A 24,211-nucleotide genomic window follows, 5' to 3' on the forward strand; every position below is an offset into this window, starting at 1 on the left:
ATCAAAGCTGCAAAAAGGTAAGTGACTTTCGTACATCCCTACAAAGAAGGCAGGGACCTAACAGAAGCAGATGAGATTAAGAAGAGGTGGAAAGAATACACCGAAGGACTATATAGGAAAGATCTTAATGTCCCTGATAGTCATGATAGTGTGGTCACTGAACTTGAGCCGGACATCCTAGAGAGTGAAGTCAAGTGGGCCTTAGGAAGCATTACTAACAACAAAGCTAGCGGAGATGACAGTCTTCCAGCTGAGCTATTTAAAATCCTAAAAGATGATGCTGTTAAAGTGCTGCACTCAATATGCCAACAAATTTGGAACACTCAACAGTGGCCACAAGACTGGAAAAGGTCAGTTTACATTCCAATTCCAAAGAAGAGCAATGCCAAAGAGTGTTCAAACTACCGTACAACTGTGCTCATTTCACATGCCAGCAAGGTTATGCTCAAAATCCTACAAGCTCGGCTTCAGCAGTATGTGAACCGAGAACTACTGGAAGTACAAGCTGGGTTCCGAAGAGGCAGAGGAACTAGAGATCAAATCGCCAACATTCGCTGGATCATGGAGAAAGCAAGCGAATTCCAGAAAAACGTCTATTTCTGCTTCATTGACTACGCTAAAGCCTTTGATTGTGTGGATCACAACAAACTGTGGCAAATTCTGAAAGAGATGGGAGTGCCAGACCACCTTACCTGTCTCCTGAGAAACCTGTATGAGGGTCAAGAAGCAACAGTAAGAACCAGACATGGAACAACCGATTGGTTCAAAATTGGGAAAGGAGTACGACAAGGCTGCATATTGTCACCCTGCTTATTTAACTTATATGCAGAGTAGATCATGAGCAATGCCGGGTTGGATGAATCACAGGTAGGGATGGCAGAGAATTCCGCCACGGATTCCAGTGATTTCTAAAGAATCCGGCCCCCCGGAATACATGGTGGAACGGCCTCCTGCCCCTCCTCCCGTATAATCCCCCCGGGATGGAACTTACCTGGGGCAGATGCGGCAGATTCAGCAGCGGCAGCTCCAGCGGCTGGTCTCCTGGCCGGCCACGGCCGGGCTGCTGCGGCCGCCATTGGTGCCCTTGCAGCTGTGATAGACTACGTAAGTATTTACGTAGCCTATCACGGCTAACCCCCCTCCAAAAAAACCAGCGTACGCAAATGATGGCGGCGGCTACAGCGGCCGCCTTTTGCATTCCCTATTTTTCACCGTTCTAGTCTATGTAAATATTTACGTAGGCTATTACAGCGAAAAAAAAAGGAACGCAAATAGCGCCCACTACACTATTTGCGTTCCCCTTTCTTTTGCAGTAATAGCCTACGTAAATATTTACGTAGGCTAGAACGACGAAAAATAGGGAATCCAAATGGTGGCCGCCGTAGCTGCTGCCATTTGCGTACGCTGGTTTTGTTTGTTTTTTTGCTTTGGCTTGGCATGATAAGCTACGTAAATACTTACATAGCCTATCATGGCATGTTGGTTGGATGCAAATGGCAGCCGCTATGGCGGCTGCCATTTGTGTCCGCAGCACCCCATCTGCGGCCGGAACTCTGGCTGCGGACAGCCCTGGCCGGCAGCTCCGCGGAGCCGCCGTGGAACAGAGCCGGCCGGGCAGGATTCCAGGGGGGAGGACCGGATCGCTTCCCCCCCGTCGAGGATTCCGGGGGGAAGGACGGAGCGCCTCCCCCCCATACCGCGAATCACATCCGCGAACAGGTAAGTCACTTTTGTACATCCCTAATCACAGGTCAGAATTAAGATTGCCGGGAGAATTATCAACAACCTCAGATACGCAGATGATACCACCCTAATGGCAGAAAGCGAAGAGGATCTAAAGAGCCTCTTGTTGAGGATGAAAGAGGAGAGTGCAAAAGCTGGTTTGAAACTCAACATTAAAAAAACTAAGATTATGGCATCTGGCCCCATCACTTCCTGGCATATAGAAAGGGAAGACATGGAAGCAGTGTCAGATTTTATTTTCTTGGGCGCCAAGATCACTGCAGATGGTGACTGTAGCCATGAAATTAAAAGACACTTGCTCCTTGGGAGGAAAGCTATGGCAAACCTAGACAGCATAGTAAGAAGCAGAGACATCACCTTGCCAACAAAGATTCGTATAATCAAAGCTATGGTTTTCCCAGTAGCAACATATGGCTGTGAGAGCTGGACTATAAGAAAGGCTGAGCGCCGAAGAATTGATGCTTTCAAACTGTGGTGCTGGAGAAGACTCTTACGAGTGCCCTGGACTGCAAGGAGGTCAAATCAGTCCATCCTAAAGGAAATCAACCCTGACTGCACATTGGAAGGACAGATACTGAAGCTGAAGCTCAAATATTTTGGCCTCCTAATGCGAAGAGAAAACTCCCTGGAAAAGACCCTGATGCTGGGAAAGATTGAAAGCAAAAGGAGAAGGGGACGGCAGACGATGAGATGGCTAGATAGCATCACCGATGCAATGAATATGAACTTGAGCACACTCCGGGAGAGCGGAGGACAGGAAGGCCTGGCGTGCTATGGTCCATGGGGTCACGAAGAGTCGTACACGACTTAACGACTGAATAACAAGAACAACAAAGCCACCTTGAACAGTTTATGAAAGGGCAGGGTATAAATTCAGACGATTAATTAATGTGTAAATATCTAAGTAAACCCTAGTAAATAACTTGTCATCTTTTTTCCCTTTTAAATATGTCATTCTAAATGCTTGCAATTTGGGGGAGAAAAGTTAAAGCAACAACACTGTATGTCTTGAAATGCTCCAGGCTAATTTAAATAGTTAATCAAATTTTGGGATGTTATGTACATGCCGAACTGGCATAGCGTATTTGAAGGAGGGAAGGTAGAACAATGCTTTTTGATAGATTTTTAGGCTGCAATCTTATACAAGCTTACCTGGGAGTCAGTCTCATTGAACCCATCGCGGCTTACATCTGAGTATAGGATTGCACTGTTAGCAAGCTTTTTGGAATAACTGAAGGCAAGATATAAATATACAAGACTATGGCTTGATTCCAAAGGAGGGAGAGCAGAAGGGCATCCTTGGATTCAATCCAATGTCTTATTTTTGAAAGTTTGTACTCAAATATGTAGTGTATTTTGACCTTTATTGTGACTGTATTGTAATAATCACGTCCAAAAAAGTGTAATAAAAAGGAGTTGAAGATTAGAAGTGCTCTGTCTACAGAAGCAAAGAAAATCCAATGTATATATCAATCAAGTTGAAACATTAAAAAGTTTTTATTAGCTGCCTCTGTTGCATTCCACCCCAGCTGACGTTTTTCCAAACACATGTCTTTTGAATTCACACATTATACTTTTAGGTATGCACCTTTAAATATAATGTATGACAAGGCCCCAAGATGCCTACCAGTCAGGATTTCCAAATAATAATAATAATAATAATAATAATAATAATAATAATAATAATATTAATATTAATAGAGGCATACATGATTCATCCCACCACCCATTTTATCTTCACAATAACCCTGTGAGGTCAGTTAGGCTGAGAGATTTAGGGCTGGTTCAGTGAACTTCATGGATAAATGGGGCTTTGAACCTGGCTCTCTCCAGTTATAGTCCAACACTCTAACCCAGGGGTGTGGGCAACTTGTGGCCCTCCAGATGTTGTTGGACTGTAATGCCTATCATTCCTTACCATTGGGTATACTGGCTAGGGCTGATGGGAGTTGCTACCCAACAACATCTCAAGAGCTACAAGCTGCCTACTCCTGCTCTAATCACTACATAATAGACTCAGACGACATGTAATGTTAATTGCTTAGCGTATAGCTGAGATTATATTTTGTTTACTTTAGAGCAAGTTGGCTAGGCCCTGATTCAGAACAGGATCACTGCACACTGGGAGAAGAAGATCGAACCTTCTCTCCACCCCATTTGCTTCCTGAAATCCCCCCAAAGTGGGGTTTAGAAAAAAAGTCTCAATTGGCATGAATAGAGGCCTTTTCTCCTTCTTTTTTAACCTTCACATAGGGGCCGGGGTGGGGGGAATTTCAGGAAGAAAATGGTGTTGGTGGGAGAAAGATTTAATCCTCCCCTCCTGGTGTACAGTAGTCCTGACCCAAATTGTGGTCATGTACACTTATTCTAGAGCAGGGGTGGACAACCTACAGCCCTGCAGATGTTTTGGCCTATAACTTCCATCATCCTTACCATTGGCTATGCTGGCTAGATTTGATGGGAGTTGTAGGCCAAACTATCTGGAGGGCCACAAGTTGCCCACTCCTGCCCTAGAGTTAAAAAAAAGAGATAACACTCAGCTACACGCCACGCAATTAACGTTATGTGTAGTTTGACCAACAGTGGCTCTGAAGGAGAACAGTCTAAAACAATACTGTGTCCTGACTCATAGAAGCTTGGCTCCTTCTGTCCTGCTCTTTCTGATTGTGATACCAATCTGTTGTTGTTGTTCAGTCGTTCAGTCGTGTCCGACTCTTCGTGACCCCATGGACCATAGCACGCCAGGCCTTCCTGGCAATACCAATCTACCAATCTAGTTACCCTCTAATTAGTATGCAGTTTCATTTCCCCACCCATATACATTGCTTCTTTGAGCTTTTAGATTTATTATTCAGTCATTCCTACTGCATTGCTTTGCTCTAAACAAACTCAGCTGTTGAAACAGCCTAAATCCTTCTATAACTGAAGTGAATTTTTCCTCATCATTCTTTCTGCGTCACTTTTGGGGGCGGGGGGTATGCAGGCAGCAAGAGGAAATGCTTGTTCAGTTATGTAATTTACGCAACTTGTATAAAATATGAGAAATCTGGGTAAAGTTAATCTTCATAGCATTCCCTGAGTAATTACTTGCAGCCTTAAAAATAAAAAAATCATTTGCAACGTAACTGCTATTTTGTTCCTGCTTTTGAAATCCAATATGCCCAGTCTCCCTCACTGGGTTTTTGTTTTGTTTTTGGTTTTTACTGGAAACTTAAGAATCACTTCTAATAATTAAAAAAAAAAGCCTTCCCTTTCTAAAAACCTTCCGCTTTTGGAATTTGCACACCCCACATTTAAAGTGATTCTAGGAGGTAATCAGCTGCAAGTTGATTGTCTGTCTGTTAGATCTCAGAAAAATATCACCCACCTTCCATTAACTTCATCATCTTAGCTCTTCTTCTGAATCCATCCTGTGTCTAGCTGTTCTATAGACCTGAAGGCCATAGGTGACATTCAGCAGGGCCTATGTCTCAAAAGCACCACAAGAGATCAAATTAAGGGAAGCCACATCTTGTAATTAGCTTGGTGTTGGTACAGGTGAGAACTTCCAGTTTGTCTATGTGGACAACAGGAGCCGGGAGTTCCAAAACCTTCACAAAAACCTTTAAGTTAGGGTGAGCAACTTCTGGCCCTTCATGTGTTGGCCTAGAACTCCCATCATCCTTCACTGCTGGCTAGGGTTGGTGGGAGTTGTGGGTCAAAATATCTGGGGCCCGCAAGTTTTGCTCCCCTGCTTTAAGCATTAGCACTGGCACATGCTAATAACATTGATGAATGCTTGCACCTAGAAAACCTCCAGGCAGTGAGGGACCCTTTCCTCAAACCAATAGGACCCCCCTCCAGATTTTGGCAAATTCACACCCAAATCTGACAATGTTCAGGTTTTGCAAGAGTTAGGCAGAAGCTCTACTGAATGCACTGAGTACAGTGGGGCGGGGGGGAGGATGTGCTTACCCTTGTATGGGAACTGTCAAAGAAGGCTTAGACGACACACCAATCTGGCAGGAACTTTATTGTCTCTGTTAAACATGGCAGAACAACAGTAAACTCGTGACTCTCCTCAGATACATCCCAGTACAAGAACAGTGCCACCTAGTGACTAAACTGTGTAACGACACTATCCACACAGGAACCCTCCTGACTCAGAAAGTAACTGTTTGGATGTGCACTTAGAATTTACTTGCTACACTTTCATATCTTTCACTCAACAGAAGGAACATTTTAGGGTTTTGATTCCAGGCAACAACATATTAGCCCAATATCTGACCCCACTGCCTAACCACAGATGCATTACTTGACTGCAAAAACCAATGATTTCACTGGACTGTCACCAACATTTGAAAGATGATTAGAAAAGAGAAAATATGTGTCAGAAAAACTCTTGCAATTGAAAATTTCAATTATTAATATATTTGAGTATTATGTTGCTTTCAATGAAGGTGTTTTCTTCAAAAGCTTATGACTTACATGTATTTCTTTGATGTTGTGAACATGGCTTTTAGGTAAGCATCATTTTCAGTTTAGACACACTAACTCAGACTGGTTGAAATACATGCTCCTACTACAGCTTTTTCCAGCTCATATTTGTTGAGAAAGTATATCTCATTCTTTTACCATTGCTGACAACATTAGAGTGGTAAATACATTTCATACCAGTCTGTTGAACTACATAAGATTGTAGAGTGTTCCAAACTTTGATACTTTGAAAATGAAAGCATTTAAAATTCTGATTTCAATTGTTCAGAGGTCCTTACTTGTTTTGAGAAACAACCACTCCATCCAGGGCTTTTGAAGGCAGCAACGGACAGTGGTGAATGGAGCTGGAGACCAGACTATAGTGGAAAGGGAGGCCAAGAATGAAGAGTGCCCATGGACCATTGGTCCCTCCTCAGCTGAACCCGCTTCATAGCACATATGAAAGGGAGAGGTGAACAGTGAAGGACAGAAATGACTGTGCTTGATAGGAGGTCACTCTGGGAGAGTAGGAGGCTTGTACATCCTAAATTACAATTTACATGGACAGTGGGACACAACAACTGTGCTGGTTAAAGACATTTGGGGGTATACTTGCCTAATGTAGCGTGGGCATAGGCCAAGTGTACAAAAAGTTATGTTACACTGTTAGAGATCAATTCTCTGGTTCAGACTCAATTTCATTGGGCAAATGGCTCTGTGGAGTAAAATATTGATCCAGTGGAATAAAGAGCATTTGGGAATTCAGCATCTTGAATTAATTTTAAAGCACAACTTTCCCAAGAACAACCCACCACTTGCAAAAATCAGGAACACTAATGGGAATGAATGAAAAAAAATAGACACAGAGGTTTGCATTGATATAAGTTTTTCTGGCCATTAATAGGTCAACTTAGGGTGCAATTCTATACATGTTTAGACAGAAAAAGGGCCTACAACTCCCAGCATTCCCCAGCCAGCATGGATAGGATTGCACCCTTAGAGTACTTGCATACAGACCGTGAAGCTAAATATTAGCAAAACACAGTGTTGCATTAGTTCCACCAAAGCCAAAAGAATTACTGAGAGCAATACGGTGTTTTTCACTTCTCCATTCTTGGGGTACTAGTGGAACATAGTTGAGGTCAAACGGTGGCTCTGTCTGATCCAGATTTAGTGTAGGTGGCAAAACTCCATGGTAACAAGCCAAAGCAGTAAAAGCTGCCTCAATAGCTCCTGCAGCACCCAAGAGATGACCTGTTGCTCCCTTTGTTGAGGAAACGGCAAGAGAATATGCGTGTTCTTTAAAGAGTCCTTTAATAGCTTGATTCTCTGCAGCATCTCCTAGTGGAGTGGAGGTGGCATGAGCGTTGATGTATGTTACATCTTCAGGGCAAATTCCAGAATCTTTCATTGCTGCAGACATGCATCTAAGGGTGAAAAAGAAAGAGATGAAAGTTTTCTTCCCTGATGAAGGTTACAATTAAGTCCATACATTGTGAATGAAAGCGGCTAAACATTAAAGCCAAAATACTAGCATGATCCATACATTCTGTATAGTGCATTTTACTTCACAAGATGCAAATTAATAAGAATCAAGAGTCCTTAGGTTACATTTTTAAGGGAAGAAAAAATGCATTTGTCTTGCATGTTAGTCATGTTAATTGAAATATTCCATAGAATCTATTACCAAGCTAATGTTGAAGTGAAAAAAACTCAGTCCTAATGAACTGAAGACATTAATTATCTTGAACGTTCTGCTGTGTTACTTGCAGCCTTTAAACTGAAAGAATATTTCAACAAATAGTTCTCTGCATTGCAGGCATGTATCTTTGAAACTGAACAAGCATATCTAATTAATACAGGTACACACAGTTCTTTTCTTGATGGGTAAATTATATTAAAATAGGTAAGGGATATTAGTTTTTCTACAATATTATTAATCATTTCTATAACACTTCACAGATACAAAGTGCTTCACAATTATTATCTCATTTATTCTCACAACATCCTCAAGGCAGGTTAGAATGAAAGATCGTTATTTCTCCATGATTAATCTCAGTAAGCTTTTTTCCCAAGGATTTTTGGAAAATTTGTCTATTTCAGAGGGAGGGGGAGGTTTCCCACTGATTTTTTCCAGTTTTTTTTCCTCAAGCCTTCACACGTCGCCCAATACAGATTCTTGGAGAACCCCACTTCTTACATCCCTCCATTGGGAAAATTTACCATTTATCCCTACTTTCTGCTTTCTGTTCTTTAAGCAGTTACTGATCCATAACAGGACCATCCTCTTATTCCATGACTGCTAAGTCAATGCAGGACCCTTTGGTAAGGGACTTTGTCAAGACCTTTTTGAAAGATGAGGTACACAGTGTGTACTGTATCACTCCTATCCACATTCTTGTTGACACTGTTAAACAAGTCTAAGAGCTTAGTGAAACAGGACTGACCTTTGCAGAAGGCATGCTGATTCTTCTTCAGCAAGACTTGTTCTTCTATATGCTTGATAATTTTATCTTTAATAATGTGTCCCACCAATTTACACAAAATAGACATTAAGCTAACCAGCCTGAACTTTATGGATCCCCCACTCCTAATCCCTTTTTAAAAAATGTTATATTTGCTGCTTTAAAACGTGTATATATTGCTTTTCTACTATAAAATAGTATCCTATATATCAACTTTGGAAAGTTAACTGTATTTAGTCTTCCTGGAGTGTGTTAGAAGCAAGACATGCTTCTAACATACTCCACCATCTAAACAATGCCACCAGTGAAAAGGCCTTCTCCCCAGTCATCACCCACCTAATCTCTAATGGGGGGACACCCAAAGGAGAACCACTAACATAGATCTTAAATTGCTCTATAAACTAACATGTCACAAAATCTGGAACGCACTGCCATTTCCCGATCGAGCGGGAGACTTAAAACAAATATTAAAATAAAACATTATAGAATTATAATTTATGGATGTATTAGCAATCTAGAAAATAACGTAATTATTTACACATTCATAGTTTTTACCTGAAGGCGCCATCTCCATTTGGATTAGGTGCTGTTATGTGGCAAGCATCGCCTGAGAGTCCATAGCCTAAAATTTCTGCATACAGTTTAGCTTCTCTCCGTACAGCATGATCATATTCTTCCAAAACCAAAACTGCGGCACCTTCTCCCATGACAAATCCTTCTCTCAGAGAATGGAATGGCCGGCAAGCTAGTTTGGGGCTTGAGTTAAAGCTAGTACTCAAAGCCCGAGCTCTAGCGAACCCAGCTAGAGACAAGGGGCTAATGCAAGCTTCCGTTCCTCCAGCCAGCATCACATCTGCATCACCATACGCTACAAATCGAAAGGAGTCTCCAACAGCATGCGCTCCTGTAGTACAAGCAGTTGATACAGCATGATTGGGTCCTTTCAACTGATATTTGATACTAATGTGACCTGCCGCCATATTGATCAAGATCTTTGGAACAAAGAATGGACTGACTTTGTTGTAACCCTTCGTTTTGAACATCAAGGCCATATCAGAAATATCTTCCAGCGGAACCATTCCCATGCCTATTGCCACGCCAGCCTTTAAATGATCCAGGTCAGATTGCGGATACCAGCCAGAGTCTTTTAATGCCAGATCAGCAGCACCTATGGCCATGATGGTGGCAGAAGACATGGCTTTGCTCTCTGATTTTGACACAAAGCTTTCGCCATGAAACTGGCCTTCACCAACTCCCTTTGGTACACAAGCAGCCACTTTACATGGAACAGTGGAATATTCCTCCCCTTCAAGAGCAACAACCCCACAATTTCCCTGGAGAAGTCTGTTCCACACTAGTTGGGTTCCAATGCCAAGAGGAGACACTAATCCTATACCTGTGACAACGACTCTCCTTCGGCCATGAGGAGCTGCACCAGTGCTCATACACTTTATAATGGTTCTCAAATGCTGATGTACTTGGGAATTTTGAAGATTGAGGCCTGCCATTTTTAATAAATCTCTTGAGCACTGGAGAAGCATGGCTGCAGTAATCTGAAATGCATTCCTGTAAGTAAAAAAAAAAAGCAATGAATGATTATTATGTAAGAGCTTTCACCTACGAGACAGGTACAATATAAATTCACAACAGAAATAATACTCTCTACTTAAGACACCTGGGTAAACAGGCAGCCATGTGGCTGGGTTGATCTATTTCTAGCATTTGAGAAAACAAAACAAACATTATATGTTTCCTAAAATAACCCCCCAAATGTATTAGGCCTTAATGGAATCCAACATAGAGAAAAACAGCGTACTGTAAATTTAACTTTTAAAAAAGATCCTAATTCATACTTGTTTTCCAGTTAAGTAATTCCTAGTTGCAATTTGATTCCAGAGGTGGAGAACCCTTTTGTACACTGGTGTCCATACTGTTACGTTATTCTAATATATAAATATCCCTGAATTTGGCCCTTGAGCTACACCCAAATCATGAATGTGTCTATACACAAAAATTAAAATACACACAGCACGTTCCAATTCACATATTGTAGAAAGGTCCATCCAATATTAGGCTACTTTCCCTGGAAACTTTCTAGAGGTGGAACTAGATGGTGCCAGGTGGCTGACTCTTATGACCTTAGGGAACTCCTTGGGGGATCAGGCTATGGAGCTGAAGGGCGAGTCATGGGGTGAGAGGAAAATGCCCTTAGAGCTGGCATCAGAAGTTTCCACTTCCCCAGAAGCTGTGGCACACAAGGAGCCCATTCTACCAGAACCTCTCCTGCCTGAGATGGCACTGCTGCCCTCTGACTCTGAGGACTCCAGCCTGGAAGCTCCAGTGAAACCACAGTCTCCCCAACACTCTAGGAGTTAACTGCTGTTGAACAGGCAAGACTCTTTTAACTAAAGAGGCTTCTCCCACTGTGGGCAGGACTAATCACCCAGAATGAGCTGCCGCACTATTTAAGGGTCAGTCTGGCATTACCTGCTGCTGAAGAAGCATTCAAAACTTGTTCCAGTGTCAAATGAGGTTGTTCCTCCTGAATGCCTTGCCTGGTTAGACTAACTTTGCTTTACTGGAACTTGGAGCTGCTTTACCTGGTCTGACTTGGCCTTTGTATCACATGACTCTGATGACTGTGACCCCTTTTTGGACCACAATTTCCTGTTCTAGTGAAGTCATCACCTGGACCAGAATACTGATGTGGCCTGGGGAGATGGGGTTAAAATCAGATGAAAGCTGGGCTTTTGCAGGAGTTGCAAAGAGTTTGAATTGAGATTTCCCTTCGCTACAATAACTCATAATGTCATAGTTTTCTACCATGATCTCATTTATAGAACACTAGGCAAATACTAGGCAAATAAGGGCCGCGGTGGCTTAGTGGTTAAGACGCTGAACTGCAGACTGGAAGGTCGGCAGGACAGCAGTTCAAGACCCGAGTGCTGCGTGACGGAGTGAGCTCCCGTCTTCAGTCCCAGCTTCTGCCAACCTAGCAGTTTGAAAGCAAGAAATTGCAAGTAGATAAATAGGTACCGCCTCGGCGGGAAAGGTGACAGCTTTCCGTGCACCTCGGTGTTCAGTCATGCCGGCCACATGACCACGGAAGCGTCTTCGGACAGCACTGGCTCTTCAGCTTAGAAACAGGGATGAGCACCGCACCCTAGAGTCGGACACGACTGGTTGGGGACACCTTTTAGGCAAATACTTAAGGGAGCTGGTACAGTAACGAGCTAAAGGATAAGCAACTCAGTTGGCCTAGGTGGTTTGTACTCTAGTTTGAAGCTTAGACAAACCAGTTCATACATCTCTTCCCTCTGTCTCCCTTCCTTTCTTTTCTCTGGCAACAGCCCAGAATCAGTTTAGGGGCATCCAAGGGCTCAGGAATCCCCCCCCCGGGGGGGGGGTTGATCCACCCCCTAACTTGAACAGCAGACTCCTGTGCAATATCCCAAACTGTTTTTCAAGAGCCCTTGAGCTTCAATAATAGTTTGTCATGTGTTGTGCGGTGCTACCGTCTGAGAAACAGAAGTCCAAAGCCACCTCTTGGCATGTGGAACTAGGGGTGTGATTGTTTGGATCCCAGTATATGTTGTCCTTACTTAGACAAAAAGTTTCCAAAGACATACAAATATGTAAGGGGATGAAGAGAAATGTGGGGGGGGGGAATGGGAGTTTAGCCCTATTAGTGAGAGAAAGAGGTGGGAGAAGGGAAGAAACTACATATCCATAAATGAAACAATGAGAAAGCAAAAGATTTTATGCCATTTGCTGGTGTGTAAGAAATACATGCATGTGTTCTGTGAACTGCCCAGAGAGCTTCAGCTATTGGGCAGTACAGAAATGTAATAAATAAATGTAATAAATAAATACTAATATAAACCCTTCTACTATAACTTTATCACAAAAAACATCAGCTTTCGTGTTTTGATAACAACTAGCAAGATTTTGGCCCCAATTCAGCAAAACATAATTGTGACTAAGGATGAAATCCTATGCATGCTTAGACTGAAAACTTTTAAGGTGCAATCACCTTGCCTTCCCCTCCATGGATCACTGCCTTGTTGTGGCGAAGGGGCTTGCGTAACTCAGTGAAGCCATAAGCTATGCCGTGCAGGGCCACCTAAGACAGACAGGTCATGGCGGAGAGCTCTGACAAAATGTGGTCCACTAGAGAAGGAAATGGCAACCCACTCCAGTATTCTTGCCAAGAAAACCCCATGGAACGTATCACAAGGCTACAAGATATGACACCGGAAGATGAGCCCCTCAGGTCGGAAGGTGTCCAATATACTACTGGGGAACAGCAGAGGGAATTTCCAAGTAGCGCCAGAAAGAGTGAAGCGGCTGGGCCAAAGCCGAAAGGACACTCAGCTGTGGATGTGTCTGGTGGTGAAAAGAAAATCCGACGCTGTAAAGAACAATATTGTTTAGGAACCTGGAATGTAAAGTCAATGAATCAAGGTAAGCTGGAGGTGGTCAAACATGAGATGGCAAGATTGAACATCGACATCTTGGGAATCAGCGAACTAAAATGGACAGGCATGGGCGAATTTAATTCAGGTGACCATCCTATCTACTACTGTGGGCAAGAATCCCTTTGAAGAAATGGAGTCGCGCTCAAAGTCAATAAAAGGGTGGGAAAAGCAGTACTGGGGTACAAACTCAAAAATGATAGAATGATCTCAGTACGAATCCAAGGCAAACCATTCAACATCACAGTAATTCAAGTCTATGCCCCAACCACTGATGCCGAAGAAGCTGAGGTTGATCGGTTCTATGAAGACCTACAACACCTTCTAGAACTAACACCAAAAAAAGATGTCCTTTTCATCATAGGGGATTGGAATGCTAAAGTAGGAAGTCAAGAAATCACCGGGATAACAGGCAAGCATGGCCTTGGTGTACAAAATGAAGCAGGACAAAGGCTAATAGAATTTTGCCAAGAGAACACGCTAATCACAGCAAACACTCTTTTCCAACAGCACAAGAGGCGACTCTACACATGGACATCACCAGATGGTCAATATCGAAATCAGATTGATTATGTCCTTTGCAGCCAAAGATGGAGAAGCTCTATACAGTCAGTCAAAACAAGACCTGGAGCTGACTGTGGCTCAGATCATGAGCTTCTTGTTGCAAAATTTCAGCTTAAATTGAAGAACGTAGGGAAAACCACTAAATCATTCAGGTATGACCTAAATCATATCTCTTATGAATATATAGTGGAGGTGAGGAATAGATTTCAGGGATTAGACCTGATAGACAGAGTGCCTGAGGAACTATGGACGGAGGTCCGTAACATTGTTCAGGAGGCAGCAACGAAATCCATCCCAAAGAAAAAGAAATGCAAGAAAGCCAAGTGGCTGTCTGATGAGGCTTTACAAGTAGCTGAGGAAAGAAGGGAAGCGAAAAGCAAGGGAGAAAGGGGAAGATATATCCAACTGAATGCAGAGTTCCCGAGAATTGCGAGGAGAGACAAGAAGGCCTTCTTAAATGAACTGTGCAAAGAAATCAAGGAAAACAATAGAATCGGAAAGACTAGAGATCTCTTCAACAAAATTGGAGATCTCAAGGGAACGTTTTGTGCAAAGACAGGTATGATAAAGGACAAAGAAGGCAGGGACCTAACAGAAGCAGATGAAATTAAGAAGAGGTGGCAAGAATACACAGAAGAACTATACAGGAAAGATCTTAATGTCCCTGATAACCATGACAGTGTGGTCACTGAACTTGAGCTGGACATCCTCGAGAGTGAAGTCAAGTGGGCCTTAGGAAGCATTACTAACAACAAAGCTAGCAGAGATGACAGTCTTCCAGCTGAGCTATTTAAAATCTTAAAACATTATGCTGTTAAAGTGCTGCACTCAATATGCCAACAAATTTGGAACACTCAACAGTGGCCACAAGACTGGAAAAGATCAGTTTACATTCCAATTCCAAAGAAGAGCAACGCCAAAGAGTGTTCAAACTACCGTACAATTGCGCTCATTTCACATGCCAGCAAGGTGATGCTCAAAATCCTACAAGCAAGGCTTCAGCAGTATGTGAACCGAGAACTACCGGAAGTACAAGCTGGGTTTCGAAGAGGCAGAGGAACTAGAGATCAAATCGCCAACTTTCGCTGGATCATGGAGAAAGCGAGAATTCCAGAAAAACGTCTATTTCTGCTTCATTGACTACGCCAAAGCCTTTGTGTGGATCACAACAAACTGTGGCAAATTCTGAAAGTGAAGGGAGTACCAGACCACCTTATCTGTCTCCTGAGAAACCTGTATGAGGGCCAAGAAGCAACAGTAAGAACCAGACATGGAACAACCGATTGGTTCCAAATTGGGAAAGGAGTACGACAAGGCTGCATATTGTCGCCCTGCTTATTTAACTTATATGCAGAGTACATCATGAGAAATGCCGGGTTGGAGGAATCACAGGTCGGAATTAAGATTGCAGGGAGAATTATCAACAACCTCAGATATGCAGATGATACCACCCTATGGCAGAAATTAAGAAGATCTAAAGAGCCTCTTGTTGAGGGTGAAAGTGGAGAGCGCAAAAGCTGGTTTGAAACTCAACATTAAAAAAAGGAAGATCATGGTATCTGGCCCCATCACTTCCTGGCATATAGAAGGGGAAGAAATGGAAGCAGTGACAGATTTTATTTTCTTGGGCTCCAAGATCACTGCAGATGGTGACTGTAGCCATGAAATTAAAAGACGCTTGCTCCTGAGGAGGAAAGCTATGGCAAACCTAGACAGCATAGTAAGAAGCAGAGACATCACCTTGCCGACAAAGGTCCGTCTAATCAAAACTATGGTTTTCCCAGTAGTAACGTATGGCTGTGAGAGCTGGACTATAAGGAAGGCTGAGCGCCGAAGAATTGATGCTTTTGAACTGTGGTGCTGTAGAAGACTCTTACGAGTCCCCTGGACAGCAAGGAGGTCAAATCAGTCCATCCTAAAGGAAATCAACCCTGAGTGCTCATTGGAAGGGCAGATCCTGAAGCTGAAGCTCAAATATTTTGGCCACCTAATGCGAAGAGAAAACTCCCTGGAAAAGACCCTGATGCTGGGAAAGATTGAAGGCAAAAGGAGAAAGGGACAGCAGAGGATGAGATGGCTAGATAGCATCACCGATGCAATGAATATGAACTTGAGCACACTTCGGGAGAGAGGACAGGAAGGCCTGGCGTGCTATGGTCCATGGGGTCACGAAGAGTCGGACATGACTTAACGGCTGAACAACAACACCTTGCCTTATTCACAGAATGTTATGGGGGGATGGGGGTGTGGGTGTTTCCAGACAATGTTATTATCCAGGTATTTTTTCTTACCATGGAAAATCCATTAAGGAAGAAAGGACTGAATAGCTGCCCAACACCTTCTGATTATTAGCTTTAGAACCCTTCCATCAGGAATCAGCCTAAGGCTGCAATCTTAAATGCATTTATTAGGGAGAAAGCCCCATTGAATACAGTGGGATTTACTGCTGAGTAAACATGCATAGGATCATGCCACAAGTTCCACAAACAGCAACAAGCCTTTCAATGGAATATGAAGCTTGATTCTATTCAGGTTTTTTGGAAAGTAACTCCCAGAGTTCAATGGAAGTTGATTTAGGATGAGCATGCCTAGGACTGCAGCCTTTGTCATCATTGCCATATTCAGCTGGATATAGGGAGTTCTGAACTTTGAAAAGAATACTGTTGGGGTAACTAGATTTGTATGACACCAATTAGCATTTTCTAAATGCGTACTGTAAGAAACATAATTGCAATTACCAGGTATGTAGGAAAGCGTGCATTTTGACGTTAAAGGCTGTACAATTCTGTGGTGAAATGTGCTAGCCACTTGATACAACAGAAGCACTTCTTTTTCATTCTACTCTGAGGAACTACTCACTCACCTTCCTTAGAGTACATATGATCACATCACAAATGTTAAGTGTATGGTTACTTTCTAACCCTCAAGGGGTTATCTACAGCTTGATCACTTGCATTTGAGGTGAAAAGAAAAACTGCCCAGGGTCAGAACAGACAGGGGCCCCCATCCGGACTGGGACCCTGGCGTGGGGCTGTTTAAGACCCACTCTATATACGTCCTTTAAGACCTGCCCCTATTCTAGAGTAAAAGAAAGGGGAGGGGAGAGGAAGACAGACATAGCTGCTAGACAGTGATTTGAAGTAATGTCCATTTTGGCCCTCAGAAGCCGCTTCCTGACATTTCGGGTTCGGAGAGTGTATCCTGATGCCAGGGGTGGCACTCTCGCTACCGCGCATGCTCACAACCCGCAGAAAAATGGAGTGTTCCTGTCACAACTGCGTCTCCGCCACCCCTTTCTTGAGCCACCATAGAACTTTCTGAAAGGCAGAGAGGGAGGGGGAATTCCGCCCGCTCGCCCCACTTTTCTGGAGTCGCTGCTTGAGTCAGCTTTATCCAGAATTAAGTGCGGGCGGGCGCACGACGAAGTAGAAGTTTCTTGCTCACTGGCAAGGACACCCGGGTGGGCAAACACCGCTACAGAAGGATGGCAGCCGCGGTGGGACCCTCCGCACCGGCGAACTCGCGAGCAGTGAGCGAGCTCTGCCAGAATCCCACAGAAACGTTTTTAGAGGCCTCCCGGTTGCTGCTTACCTATGCGGATAATATCATCAGGTGAGAGGGACGGACGGGCCCCACAAACAACGTCTCGCTAGGTTGAGACGTTTTGCGCCTGTCTCGTCGCGGAGGCAGTCGGGAGGGGGCTCGCCTTGGGATATAAAAGCTTCTGGATCACGGTTGTGAGGGCTGCTTGGAGTGCCGCGGGCGGGCAGGTACAGAGCTGAGGGAGGGGACGTTGTGACTGTATAAAGGTCGCAGATGGTAACGAGTAGCAGTTGCCCAGCTTGTGCTTGGTCATCTGCAACCAGATCACTCCCACCTGCCGGCCAGTGGTGCACGGCAGTTTCTTAAAACTCCTGCATTGCATGGAGTACTGTTATGGCCTTACCAGTGTGGTTATCCATTCCCTCAGCGTAATATGAAGCTGCATCGCAGTGGCTCGGTTAGACTGTGAGGCATTCGCGTCTCTTCTGTCGCTGTGACAGATCATCTCATCTACAACATGCTTGGCATAGCGTAATTTGAGGCAAGACTCCTCCCTGGAACCTGTTCTGAGCGTCAGTGCTGCCACACCACATGCAACTTAGAGATTGGTCAGGTTGATCATGAAGATGAGAACATATGCAGAGTGCAGATCCTTCTTCGCTGAAGAGCAGCATTTGTTATGGGGCTTTCCGGCCAGAGAGTATGAGCTCCTGGTATGGTTGGAGTTGCAGTGCTATCCTTCTCACAAATGAAGCCCCTCCGGTGGGAGGGTGTCAGAATGGGAAAGAAAAGGCCACAACTGCCAACAGTTGATTTTAGAAATAAAATCGTTGCGTTACAAAAATAATAATAATCCAAAATAGTAGGATGTGTTGAAGATGCTTGAGAATCCAGTCTGGGGTACACACTGCTGAGGTATCCAAACCATAAAATTGTCATGCATAGGACTAGATTGGAATAACGTAGCTAGCCACCCACCCGCTAGTGCTTGTTCTACAGCAGAGGCGTTGAACCTCTTTTCAGCCTAAGGGCTGAATTCAATTTCAGAGAAGTTCTCACGGATTGCATTTCTGTGGTGGGTGGGGCCCAAAATACAAAAAATACCAACATATTGTAGCTTAGACTCTTACTGCCAGTAACTAAGCCTTAGGAGAGGCATTTCAACCTTTCAGAGTGGGGAAAAACTGCACAAAAACCAGGAAACTACCAATAGAATCATGGCCCGTGGGAAGAGGGAGGTGGAGCAGAGGGAAGGGGTGTGGCCATATGGGGAACCCCAGAAGGCAGGCTCTGGCCCCTGGGCTTGAGATTGCTCACCCTTGCTCTACAGTAAACTATTGACTGAGAACTCTGCCTATAACACCTGGTTCTGGGGCATATTAAACAGCAAAATTGACAAGTCCCAGAGTACTAAATGGGAACACACTCTATCTTCCAAGCTGTCGACAATTTATTCTAAAAGATCCCAGAACACCTGGTTCAAAGGTCTTCCAAAGAACCAGATTGATGAACTTGAAATAATAAGATGGAAATTGTTAGCTTCTTGGAATGAGCATCAGAATGTGAATTCTTTTTTAAGGTTGGTGGTTCGCTGCATCATTCCCACTTCGTCTTAATATGGTTGGCCAGTTTTGTTCATTGTTTTTGAGGCTTTGTGGCTCAGTGCATCGGTCGCATGATTTAATCCTATATGGTATGTGAATTTGATTAGTTTGGATGTCTTAAAGAATGGTGTTCCAGGTTGGTTTTTATAGTTCAAGTTAGTTTTGGTTGGGTAGGGTTAATCACATTTTAGGGTGCAATCCTATACATGTTTAGACAGAACAAAGTCCTACCGCCCCCAGCATGCCCCAGCCAGCATGGGTGGTTGGGGCATGCTGGGAGTTATAGGACTTTGTTTTGTCTAAACATGCATAGGATTACGGCCTTAATCTTCCAAAGGTCTTGATTCTCACTGCTAAATATTATTCTTGAGTGGCTCTTATATACCTCACTGCTTTTGGGGGTGGGGGGATGGAGGGAAGGTTACATCAGTGTTATTTATAAAATGGCAGTTCTGGCTTTTATATTCTTCCATTGATACCTGTCAGACACCTCACTGAAATTGCTGAGCGAGGATAACTACGTGGAACTGGAGACATGAATGGTGGCTGGTGATGTTCTTTTAATTTAACCTATGTCCACCTAGGTTAACAATCCGATACACACTGCCCTAGGACTAAGCCATGTTGAGCTCCATGGGACACACTACTAAGGAGATATGTATGAGCTGCTAAATTATTTTCTTTTTTCTCCCCCAGAGAAGAAAGATTTATGTTGCATTTAATGTTTTTATTATTATGTTGTATTTTAATATTTTACTTTATTTTATTTTTTGCTTAAACCACCCAGGGAACATGTGTTATTGGGCAGCCATTTAATTTAGGAAGGGGCCATAGCGCAGTGGTAGAACATATGCTTTGCATGCAGAGGGTCCCAGGTTCGATCCCCAGCATCTCCAGGTAGGGCTGGAAAAAATCCTGCCTGAAACTCTAGAGAGCTGCTGCCAGTCAGTGTTGACAATACAAGGCTAGATGAACCAGTGGTCTGACTCAGTGGGCCAATTCATATGTCATGATAAGCCACCCTGAAAATAAGCTATAGTGGGTTGGTGTTCACTTGCTACACATTGCCACATTACTCACAACAGACAACAAGGCGCTATGTGGCTTGCCATAGCTTGTTTCCCCCTTAGTCCTCTTGCCTGCTCCTGGCATGTATCCCATGGGCCTTTGTGGCACAACCTTAGCAGCTTACTCCACTAATGAGTGCAATAGTTACAGCGCTCTAGCAAATTTGCACAAATCTCCCTGAAAGTTTAAAAAAAGTGAGTTAAATATGCACAAATCTCCGCAAAGGTAAGGAAAAAATAATGTTAGAAATCTCTTGAAGGTGAAAATAAAAAAAGGTGTCGCTGGCAAGAGAGGTGATGAAGTGAAGGAGTAAATTGACTAGTATAATTTCAAGATGTAATACAGAGGGGATAACATTAACAAGGACACGAGGAGTGACCGGGTTTTTTGCCACTCTTGCCAGGCAGCTCTGTACTCTTTCCAAGAAGCCACACACAAAGCCATCATGCCGGGTTCACACGTTACAACAAGCTACTTGGAAAACAAGCCACCTTTGAACAACCCCACAGCAAGCCATGGCTTGTGAGTAGATAACAAACCACGCTGAGGAGACCACGCCAAGTTCAGATGTCATAACAAGGCATCCTGAAACAAACAAGGCTGACAACACACTGAGGTTGTTCAGATGATCAGTGGGGGAAACAATACAGTGACTGTTGTTTCCTCTGTGCGTGCCGGTCGTGCAACCAGGATCACCCTAATTACCTGTGCCACACCGCTGGTTGCTGTGTTGTGTGAACCTGGTGCACAGCACAGGTGTAGTGAGTTTTCACCCATCCTACAACCCATGCCTTGCAGCAGGGGTTGTAGGTTGGATGAAAATTCACTACACCCACGCCACAGGCTGGGTTTGGACAACGTGGCAACCCACAGCACAGATAATTAGGGTAATCCCAGTTGCATGACCGGCACGCATAGGGGCAGGGGAAACAACCAGTGCTGCGTTGTTTCCCCTGCTGATTGTCCAAACCTGGTCACTGTGGGTTGTCATGTCGTGCGAACCAGGTCAATATAAAGTAATTTCTATTTTCCTAAATCCAGGAATTTTTTTTTAAAAAAAACTAGGATTGCACTGTTAGCCCCATATGTATTGATTAGATTATTGTCAAGTATTAATAAGAAATCATCAGGTTAAAGCCTTGCATAGTGATGGGTTATTGGCACCAGTACTTTAAGTACATTAAATTGCTTCTTGTTGAGGGGTTTTCTGGAGTGCAAATAATGAACTTCCCTAAGCCCAGGAAATATTTGTTTAGGCATCCCTGTGTGACAAAGACATCTGGTTCCGGAAATGGTTATCACTCTTTTTCTGAGCCCAGCAACAGACAGTTCAAAGGGGAAGTGTGAATGATCACATGGAATCCTTAGAGCAGGGAGGGGAGAGATTGGCAGAAGTAGGAATCCTTTGTTATTGGTTTAAGCAAGCCTGGTGCCCTCTAGATGTGTTGGACTACAAGTCTCATCTTCCCCAACCAGAGGTAGGCTGGCTTAAAGCCAACTAGGTTAGATGCTGGAAGGTCTAGGCACAAACAAAGACGACTTCATCGGATTACAAAAGGGCATCAAATTTAGAGCCAGGTGCACCTCTCTGAGAGAGGGCATTTCACGCACAGTGCACTATAACTGAGAATACTTTTTTCTCTGGTCACCACCTGAATAATCTGAGAAGTCGAAGACTCACACACCCAGAAATGGCCAACCAACTATTGTAGTCTTGAGTGGGGAATGTGGAGGTGAGATGGGCTGCTTAACCTTTTGTCTTCCAGCCATTTTCTCACTGAAAGTCCTTTTCCCCAACTATTCCTGCACCCCACAAGGAAAAAATACAGTTATGAGTGTCTTTTCCTGTGTAGTGGAACAGCAACTGAGAGAGGACATGATGGGGGGGGGGGAGCTAGAGAAGAAAGGGCTAAGCAGCTCCACTAGTCCTCCGTTCAAGACTGCAGCTGCCTGGGACTGATTTCAAAATATGAAGATGATGGTGTGTGTGTGTTTTAGTTGCTTTTTAGGGCTGCACCTCAGAAAGTGACTTATAAACAGGAGGAATGGAAGATTCAAAGACACAATAGCCACATTCGCTCATTATGATCTCAATGGTAGCACTGAAGAGGAAGGGCTTCAGAACTGGCCTGAACACTTGTTCAGATGTAGCAAGGCATAAGTCTATAGGAAGGATGTTCCACGGTTTTGGGGGAACCACCAAGAAGGCCCTATCTCTTATTCATGCCAGCCTAATGGATTTTAACAGCAGGTACTCGAGAAGGATCTCTGTGTAGATCTTAGTGTATGGGCAGGATTGTATGGGTGAAGGCATTCCTTCAAATAACCTGCTCCCAAGCTGTTTAGGGCTTTAAAGATTAAAACCAGCACTTTGAATTAGGCTTGGAAGCTTCCTCACAGTACAGTTGCTGCTAAGTCAGAGTTATGTTTTCAGACTTCTTGACCTCCACCAGCATCTCGATGGCTGCATTTTGTACCAGCTGTCGCTTCAGAGGCAGCCCTACATAAAACACATTGCATTATTCCTTTTTAGAGGTAACCAGTGCATGGGTAATTGAGGCCAGGTCTGACTGCTCCAGATAGAGTAGCAGCTGGTGTACAACCCAGAGTGAATAGTAATATGCGCAAGTATGTATCACAGTTCAGTTTCAGCCTGAGTCTCAAGGAGACATGGGTTTAAGTCCTAACCCTATCATGGGCTGTATTATGTGGCCTCAATTTACTCCCAGCCTCAGTTCCTGATGTGTAAAGTAGTACTAATAATGGCTTACCACGCAGGTTTGCTGTAAGCATAAACAATAAAAGACATTAAAAGCTCTCGATAGAAGGAGGACTCTGTCTATCCAACACCCTGCCAGCAAGAGCCAGACAGGGCTGGAGGAGGACAGAGGCTTTTACAGCTTCCCATTCCTCTGATTTTGTTGTTTTCAGCTAGATGGGCCTCTAAGCCTGTCTGGCTGCCTTACCTTCCAGTGGATGGGATGGGGAATGGAGAGGCTTGTGGAAATAGCAGATCCATGTATCTCCTTCCCCCTCACCTCCCTGCCTACTGTCCAACTTCCATTTCTCCCTCTTTCCCTTCTACTGAGGTTGGTGTTATCCTATGGCCCTTGGCATGCCCTCCCAGGGACCAAAGGATTGCTCTATTACAAACTTAATATGGTACATAAATAGCACTAGTAGATCATTTATTAAAACAGATAAGAAATAGCAAATAATAGTAGAATCTCAGAACTGTGAATCCACTAAATGTCACTGTAGACACCAAAATGTCATACTGGTATAAGTTAATGTGCAGCAGGAAGCCATAGTTGGGTATGTTACTGAAATACACAAGCTATGTTCCAGGTTTCTAAATTCATAAAATACCTTTCTTTATGTAAGTAATTTGTTTAAACAGCCTTCTATTTTTCTTTGAAATCTGTCAGACACCCAAATGAAGAAAAATACCGATGTATTCGGCTTGGAAATCAAGCATTTTCCACTAGATTGTTACCTGTCAGAGGGGCCGTTGAATGCCTTTTTGAAATGGGGTTTGAAGAGGTGAGTGAATCCAAATGTTACATTTCCTTATAAAATGTCCTCTCATCCGGCCAATTTGTATCTTCAGTTGTATTTAACACTCATTGTAGAACTGGATTTTCTGTGTTTTTTTCATTCTTGCTGAAATTCAGGGTTTACCAAGGAAAGCTTCTCATAATTTTCAAGACAGTTTTTTCAAGATCTCATCAATGTCCATTCTTCAGTCAACTTTACATTTCTCACACACAAACTTTCTTGGTTATCTTAAAAAATGGAAGTCTACACACCCTATACAGAAAGCCACCTGACCACTCTTTCTATCTCCATGGCACTAGACATTTTTCACAGCACTTAATGAGATCCATAAGTCATTGGTGTTCATCTCAGTATGAAGCCAACGCAGTGAGTAGGGGGGAATCAGTGTGATTGTGTTCAGATTGAGCCAGTTTTCTTGTGTATACACATGTTGGGCCTTGAGGACTTCACAGCACAACTAGCTACCTTCCCATGCTATATGTGGTGATAAGGCCTAGAAGGTTCAGACTTCATCACCTAAAATTCTTCACTTAGTGCAACTATGTTCTATGCTAAGTATCTTTCTAAGGAGTTGAAAAATATTACTCAGGAAGCATTTGTCATGGTGTCTCCCTGAATGTGAAATGCTCTCCCCAGTGAGGTCCACCTGACACCAACATTCTTTTTGGCACCAGATTTTCCTCATTTCCCAGGCATTTGATGGGGCTTTTTGATATTAGTTGTTTTATCAGGTCCT

General features: G+C 43.6%; 2 protein-coding genes across 8 annotated transcripts in view; one reads left to right on the forward strand and one right to left on the reverse strand.

Annotated features, from left to right (window-relative positions):
• Positions 1–5,736: 5,736 nt before the first annotated feature.
• OXSM (3-oxoacyl-ACP synthase, mitochondrial) lies at positions 5,737–17,753 on the reverse strand. 5 transcript variants are annotated; one of them, XM_084858307.1, is made up of 4 exons: positions 17,294–17,374; positions 9,219–10,229; positions 7,193–7,625; positions 5,742–7,107 (listed from the first exon to the last, which is right to left on the reverse strand). In XM_084858307.1, the coding sequence occupies exons 2-3, from the start codon at positions 10,202–10,204 to the stop codon at positions 7,223–7,225; spliced, it is 1,389 nt and encodes a 462-aa protein (XP_084714433.1). In that variant the 5' UTR covers positions 10,205–10,229; positions 17,294–17,374; the 3' UTR covers positions 5,742–7,107; positions 7,193–7,222. The 5 variants fall into 5 exon arrangements, with proteins under 5 accessions (XP_084714431.1, XP_084714432.1, XP_084714429.1 ...); XM_084858305.1 differs by having other exon boundaries at positions 5,737–7,625; positions 17,294–17,384; XM_084858306.1 differs by lacking the exon at positions 17,294–17,374 and adding an exon at positions 17,649–17,753 and having other exon boundaries at positions 5,738–7,625.
• NGLY1 (N-glycanase 1) overlaps positions 16,636–24,211 on the forward strand; it is a 49,692-nt gene continuing 42,116 nt past the window's right edge. For all 3 annotated transcript variants that reach the window (XM_084858299.1, XM_084858301.1, XM_084858302.1), the window contains exons 1-2: positions 16,636–17,314; positions 23,346–23,460. In XM_084858299.1, the coding sequence (XP_084714425.1) occupies positions 17,187–17,314; positions 23,346–23,460 (243 nt within the window). In that variant the 5' untranslated portion in view covers positions 16,636–17,186. The remainder of the gene's footprint in view (positions 17,315–23,345; positions 23,461–24,211) is intronic.

This window comes from Heloderma suspectum, chromosome 5 (genome assembly GCF_057233095.1).
Source record: "Heloderma suspectum isolate Gila_16-S chromosome 5, 16-S_ref, whole genome shotgun sequence".
NCBI lineage: Eukaryota > Metazoa > Chordata > Lepidosauria > Squamata > Helodermatidae > Heloderma > Heloderma suspectum.